At 30.0% G+C, this 8,086-nt stretch overlaps 1 protein-coding gene across 1 annotated transcript in view; it reads left to right on the top strand.

Moving 5' to 3' along the window:
* Positions 1–2,355: 2,355 nt before the first annotated feature.
* Positions 2,356–8,086, top strand: part of LOC138696839 (phospholipase A1-like) — a 44,387-nt gene continuing 38,656 nt past the window's right edge. The window contains exon 1 of the mRNA XM_069822285.1: positions 2,356–2,493. Within this exon, the coding sequence (XP_069678386.1) occupies positions 2,436–2,493 (58 nt within the window). The 5' untranslated portion in view covers positions 2,356–2,435. The remainder of the gene's footprint in view (positions 2,494–8,086) is intronic.

Here is an 8,086-nt window from a genome sequence, read left to right as displayed (position 1 = left end):
TTCTTTTAAAATAAATAAACAAACAAACAAACAAACAAACAAACAAACAAACAAACAAACAAACAAACAAGCAAACAAGCAAGCAAGCAAGTAAGCAAGTAAGTAAGTAAGTAAGTAAGTAAGTAAGTAAGTAAGTAAGTAAATAGATAAATAAATAGATAAATAGATAGATAGATAAATAAATAAATAGACAAATAAATAGATAAATAAATATATAGATGAATAATTAAAAATAAACAAATAAACAAACAAAGAAACAAACAAATAAATAAATAAATAAATAAATAAATAAATAAATAAATAAATAAATAAATAAATAAATAAAGTAAATAAGTAAATAATTAAATAAAAAATAAACAAATAAATAAATAATAAATAAATAAAGTAAATAAGTAAATAATTAAATAAAAAATAAACAAACAAATAAACGAACAAATAAATAAATAAAATAAATAAGTAAATAAGTAAATAAATAAATGAATAAATAAATAAATAAATAAATAAATAAATAAATAAATAAATAAATAAATAAATAAATAAATAAATAAATAAATAAATAAATAAATAAATAAATAAATAAATAAATAAATAAATAAATAAATAAACAGGCCTATATATCGGTATATATATTTTAATTTTGATACTTGATGACACTGTTCATCCATTTTGTTGCTAATGGCCTGATTTAGCCTTGTGGACAATTTGAAAATAATAGCTACAATACTTTCTAGAAGAAAGTACGTAAGGCTTAAGAACGTAATTTTTTTAATTCATTCAGTGAAATACTTAAATTTTGGTATCCATAAGCAAGCATCCATTTAAAATATTTATTTATTTATTTATTTATTTATTTATTTAATTCATTTAATCTATTTAATTTAATTTATTTTATTTATTTCATTCATTTTATTTTATTTATTTTATTTATTTATTTATTTATTGATTTGTTTATTTGTTTATTTATTTATTTGTTTATTCTGGATCTAATCGGACTTGTCATTTGACAGAGAATAACTCACAATTTTTGAATTCATAAAAAAAATATGTGACATAGAATAATAATTAACGAAATTTGATTTTGATAAATACAAATTATAAAATATGTAATACATTTTTCGTCACAAGTTTTGCCTAAGAATCTCGAATATCATATAAATGATTTCTTAATATAGCAACTGAGTATGTATTACCATGTTGTTCTGTAAACACTCTTCTAATTTATAAGTTCCCCTCCATTTAAAAAAATGGTGAAATATACATAATTTATATATCAACCGATTCAGAATTGAATGGCTTAATATGACTGCATAAAAATCTAAAAAAAAAAAAAAATAAATAAAATAATTTCATTCTTGAATGTTCTCTATTTAAGGGAAGAAGACAGTTAAATGTGGCGAAAAAACAGTAAATTTTCATTTTTTCCCCCCTTTAAAATAATATTTGATGTGTGAAAAGTATATTATACAACATTTAATAAGTATTAATGGGCTTCTTAGCTACAGTGACGCTATTTTTAAAGCTCTGGTGCACAAGATTTTTTAATTACATTAAACTCTGTTAGCAGTTTCCCATAACTTTAATTTTTTCTTTCATTTCATATCAAAAGTTATATATCTTCTGAAATATTAATATTTGATACACACGTTCTTTAAGCTATTAGGAAATTTTCTCTGCAATATAAAATGTGTTATTTTATCGCATTTGAAATATATGCCTCCGCATTCCTATGAAGGTACCTCTAGAATTCATTTTTAAAATTTAATCGTTTATCTTATAAATTTTAAAACCAACATCAAAATTATGCTACACATTGTAAATAATGCTATTTTATGTATAAAAATGTCAGAAATTTTGAATTTATCTTTAAAAATGGCCGATATTGATATATTTTAGTGAATTACTATATCTTGTTTTTCTTTTTCAAAATTTGGCCCCAAATTTCTTTTTCAAAAACTAAAATTATATTTTTACACAAAAAATAAAAATTGAGCATAAATTAGGAAAGCAATTTCAAATTTCTGTATCTCATACCCTTAAAGTGCATTTTAAATGCTATCATTTTCAAATACGATGGCGAGGTAGCAGTAATGGAAAATTTAAATAAGGAAGGAAACAAAGCGGAAGCATCAATAAAAGATCTGTCCACGTCAAAGTCCAGAAATCTCTATCGGCAATAAAATATTTATGTCTGCTTTTAGAAAAACCGTCAGCTGACTGGCTTACCAATGTGTAGGTTCGTCTTTTAGAACTTAAGAACGTGACGTATTCCGTTCTTGCAGTAAAAATACTCGGTGTGAAGCTTTAATCGTGTTGGAATAGCTTCTGATTATACTTCTTAACTATTAAAAGTGACAGCATTATCAATGCAAATACGGAAGATAATGTGTTTTAGTACATAGTAACATCATTTCGTAGTCAACAAGCAAAGCGAAGTCATGCTAGGGTCTGTGGTATTGACGGTACTGCTGGCGGGTGCCCATGCTTCAGGAGCGGGTAAGTTAATAGTGCTGCACCATGATGTCATGTTTTTTAGAAAAATAATCTATGAAGAAGGCCATGTTTCAAGCATACATTTCCAAAGCTCCCTAGTGTATAGCTTACAAGTCACCTAGTTGCTAGTCACTAGTGTGTAGTATGGACTTGAGCTTTGAGACACAGCCTCATAGTCAGTATATACTAGTCGATTTATACAGGGAAGATTTTTATTTTTTAAATTAAGAATTTTATCGCGCTAAACTTCAAGAATCTTCAGATAGTTTTCGTATTTCGTTTTTGTATTAGAAGAGGTGTTGATGTATATTCACCCTTGGATCTTGATTATAAACAAAAGAGAAGGCTGTTATGTCGGGAAAGAGTATGTTGTTTAATAAATAATTATTCTATGTTTCCACGTATTCACATTTTTTTATGTTCTAGTGATATTTAACTTATTTTATATTTTTGTTTTCATATTTCCCGATAATGGTATATCTATAATGTGATAAGTTGAGCTATATATAATCATAATTTTCCTCACTGTGTGTACTTAAAAATATTGTATTCATTGTATGCTTTGTAATGCACTATTTTATTATTATTATTATTATTATTATTATTATTATTATTATTATTATTATCATTATCACTATTATTATTATTATTATTATTATTATTATTACTATTCTTATTTTTTATCATTATCATTATTATTATTATTATTATTATTATTATTATTATTATTATTATTATAATAAATAATTGTCTTATTTTATTTATTTTTTATACTTTATACTTTGTATGTGTAATTTATTTTGACATGCTGTTCACATTTTATTATGCTTTTTTCTGTCTTTCTGTATGTTATATATTATGGCTGATTTCTACTTACTTGTTGTTTACATTCTATTATTATTATCTTATTCAGTTTTGTGTGTAAAATTGTAGTGTACTTTGTAAATTTGTAGTGTTTTTTGTAACGCAGTTTTACTCCTGGTTGAGTGTTAGAGAAGGCCATATGGCCTTAACTCTGCCAGGTTAAATAAATTATTATTATTATTATTATTATTATTATTATTATTATTATTATTATTATTATTATATTCTGTGATAAAAAAATTAGCCGATTCTACATTGTGTATTTTTAGGGAAATTATGTCGAATGAAGAATTCAATTTCGATAAAAACTAACATTGGTCGGTAACCTTAAAATTAACCTTATGATGATGATGATGATGATGATGATGATGATGATGATGATGATGATCAATTATCTTTGAAAGAACATAGCGATTTTTCCTTACGTTAAGGCCTATCATTCTGTCTTTCAATATTCTGCCTGAAAGCTGAACTAAGCTGTTGCCTAATTTCTGTTCTTCCAATGACTGATAAATCTAGGCAAGCATTCTTATGAGCAATAGATTCCTCATGCTCCTTAATTTTCTGTGTCAAATGGCTTAAATCTGACACAATAGTGCATGTCCAGCTCATATCTTTACCCTTAGCAAATAGCAGGCACGGGAAACAAAATAATTTTCTTGTAGATTCACAACCGCAAATTCAGCCGTTTCTTTAATATATTTTTACATTGAAAGTCTTAGAAAATGTCTTACCTCGACTTGTTTTACTTACTTTAAATCGAGTCGAGGTAACGGCCTTCCAAGTTTCTTTATTTTACACTTATCGTCCAAAATTAAAACTACAAAATTTGTCTGTAAAAGATATTGAACATTATTCATTTTCTTTGGAAACGAACACTGGTCACAATCACAGATGAATTATATTAAGACTAAAACACCAAGAAAGACTAAATGGACATTTAAAGGATTGTAAGAAATCATTAATAAACACAAAAATCAATAACACACACGTACATGTGCTAAAAGCGTGCTCTCGGCTACAGATTGGAGCTAACTTCCGGTTTCCATCACGAAGTGTTTCGCGTGTCGGTTGTCTCACGATCACGTGACTACAGCTGCGCTGGTCCAAACACCAGCGCAACCACACGTTAGCCATGCAGCATTTCTCCTTGTCTCACGCCCCGCATGTAAAAGCTCGGTCGGCGAAGTTCAGAGGAGAAATTGAGCCTCAGAATCTTACAAGCATGTAGGTATTCCGTCTTCATACGATAAAAATACATCAGAGCCGCAAGTAAACTTATTAAAGATGAGCAAGGAAGAAGGAATGGTAGTGTAAATTATAAATAAGTTTATTGAGCAATTAAACTGGGGGTCCTCTGAACCATTGAACGCACAGGATGCACTGCCACTGGGAATGCCCTATACCAGTGATGTCAAAGCAAGAGCATTTTTCTGACCTTGACGTCGTACGAGGGCATTAAGCGCTAGGTATGCTAGGAGGAATAAGCAGCCAGTTGGATTAAGAAAACAGTGATGCATAAACTTCAAACGGAACGTGAAATTTTGTCGTTATTTTTATATTTATGTTTGTTATTTTCCATATTGTCTGTAAAACGAAAGTACCAACACCTATTTCTTAGCCTAATATTGCAGTTGTGTTTTAAACGTTAATAACATAATAAAGAGTAAAGAAGGAATATTCACACAAATTCCATTATAACTACAACTATACTGTACTAAGTGAATTAAACACATCATTCATAAAGGAAGTGTTAGCCCAAAGAAAGACACTGAATATGACATGATAAGTTGAAATTGATATTGATGGTATCTTTAGCCTTATAAAAGTAATCAAAACAATATTATATTACAAAGAAAAGTTGTCTAGCTATATGTTTTAACTGTAACTAATATTACATAATAAAACTCTTATCGCATTATGCTTTTAGGTGATATTGGTGCGCAACTTTCTGTTATCAGAATATTAAATTATCTTGAAATCTGCTGAAGCTATAGAGCTGAAGTTTTACCAACACATAGGCACATATCTTTTGTTTGTGATTTAACAGTATTTGCTTTGTTAATTCATTTCCGTACAAACATTTTCCATGCGAATATTTTCAAACATTTTAATACACTATCTTCAGTAATACGTATTTACGATATATTAGATTTACGAAAACATTGTTTTAGTACCTGTAAGGCTACTAAACAAACATATCTGAAAATTTCACTTTTGTGTAAAAAAAAGTTGAGAAAGTATTCCCTTTGAATAAGAAAACAAACTTGTGAAAAATGAACATTAAAATTAAAACTTACATTCTTATAATGCACTTATGCTTCTCAGACAAATCTAAAAATTAACATGAATACAGTTTTAATAAGCTCTCTTCCCTTTATCCATTGAATCAGTGCTGGCCATCCCTGTATGTAGCTCGACCAAGCGGCATAGGCTTATACAGGGACATCATTTTATTTTTACTTCAATTTTTATTGTACCTGAGTTTTTTTAATGTACTTCACTCCCACCCCTTCTACTAATGAAGTTCAACCGTCCTGCACATAGATCCAAGACCGCATATACAGTCATAGTAGCCTTACGGCCATAGTAAACAGTACGTTCCAAAAATATGTTCGCGTTTTCCAGTGACGAAAGAGCTTTCAATATTAAATCATCTTCGCACAGGTACTGTCGTCCATTTGCCTACGTCATATCCCGGTTTCCCCCACCAGCTTTTATTCGCCAGCTAGGGGCTGAGCTGTCGTCTTAGCTCTTTTTTTGAGAACATTAATTTCTGTTAGGAATTGGACGTCTACGTTATATTATACAACTGTTTAAAACAACTTAAATAAAAGGGCCTCGTTAAGTAATTAACTGTCGCGTGATTTCCTCCCTTTCTACGACCCTACGACATAACCACTTGGACGGACAGTAGGTAGTATGTCTGAGTAATTTGATCTTTTCGAATCGGGCAGAAGTGAAGATTGAATTTACAGTACGTAAGGTACTCTTTTATAGAGTAAGTACATAATTATTTCAACATGGGATTAGGTACAATAGTCTATAGTGCGATAATATGCATATTAGAACTGAAGCCTGTATCGAAAGGAACGGCCACCATTTTCAAAAATTTATTTAAATATCCATATTATGATTATTTTTCAATTTAACTTCATTCTCTATATTGTACGCAAATGTGCTGTAGACAGTATAATATACACTGCATAATGAATACGTCCACATGGACAGCTCAGTTCATGAGTAAAACACTTATTGTTAATACTATACTGTATTTTGATTAAACAAAAACCTAATGAAAATGATCAAACTCAAAAGCGCGATATTTCCTAGTTTACGTAAATGGATGAACTACTTTTTTTCCCTCCTATACCTAGTAAAGTGATTTGTTTGTATATTACGCCAGTATCATCGAACTCCAGTTGTGGAAGGGGGTAGGAAACGGCATTGATCCAAAGGTATAGTCAGGTTAATATTTAAAATGTTAGTAAAAATAAAATGATGTCCCTCTACTACCTCTTTCGTCTGTCTCTTTCCTTTCCGCTGTAAAGCGGTCAGGCTCTCCTGGGCTATAAAGCGCGCGCTTGCTCCTAAGGGCATCAGTTGACATCACTGACCTATACTTTTAATAGGCATTTAACAGGGTGGATAATAAAGGACATCCTTTTTTCCCATATAATTGTCATAATAAATTAGGATTTCAGAATATGATTTTCATCGCAGATAACGGACACCATTTTGTTGTACTAAGTACATAGATCGTAGCTAATTCTTTCTGGAGAAAGGTCGAACAAATAATAGTAGTATAGAGTCAATGACGTAACGTTATTGGTCGCTAATGAAAACATCGGCTTTGTGTTCAAATACAGGTCGCAGCACAGTCGCTATGTATTAAAATATGAATAGCCTGGAAACTACAATGCACAGGAGGCTGTGCTAGTGAAGCCATTTCGTAAGCACGCCTGCCATGTAAATGTATACGACGCAGCACTATGGTTCCCACCGAACAATTAAAGAGCCATTGTTACAATGCTTTATAAAGTAAAGTTGCGCAATGCCATAGTAACTGTTGTATGGTGCAGAAGAGAATGAAATTTACATGGAGAGATTAAAATATAATACAGAAGGAGAGTGAAATTTGTCAGTAAATTACGAGATGTGAGTACATCATATTTAATTGGTATATTTATCATCATTAACGGAAGAGGTTTTAGAACTTCATCATGAAACCTATATTCTTCTTTTCCCTCCATTTCCTTTCATGTATTCCTCCATCTTGTCGTCCGTTACGTTTAAAATGAAGGTCAATTTTGGGCAGCAGATCATAATATAGTTCATATTGGTATTGTGTGGACGCCAGTTGCAAAGACATATCTGCATATGCTTGACCTTGTGTTCAGCAGTTTATTTTTACTCGTATTCTGGTGTTTATTTCATTGTCTAAACGTGTGAATCCTAAAAGCGATCTTATGTGGCTTATTTCATGTGCTAAAAAGGATAAATATTCATCTTCCCTCTTGCTTAAAAAAGTCCCTTGTGCAGACCCTTGTATTTCCCTATTTTGACTATGCTGACATTTTACTGACTGACCTCTCCAGCGACAACAAAACGAAACTTCAACGTGCTCATAAATTGTGTGTACGTTTTGTAAGCAATGTTCGTAAATATGATCATATTACCCCATCCCTGGAAACAATAGGTTGGCTTAAACTAGATAAGAAAAGAAATTTAC

The sequence above is a fragment of the Periplaneta americana genome, chromosome 3, assembly GCF_040183065.1.
Source record: "Periplaneta americana isolate PAMFEO1 chromosome 3, P.americana_PAMFEO1_priV1, whole genome shotgun sequence".
NCBI classification, from domain to species: Eukaryota; Metazoa; Arthropoda; class Insecta; order Blattodea; family Blattidae; genus Periplaneta; species Periplaneta americana.
Note: the sequence above shows the minus strand (reverse complement) of the source record. Positions and strands in the feature narration are given on the sequence as shown.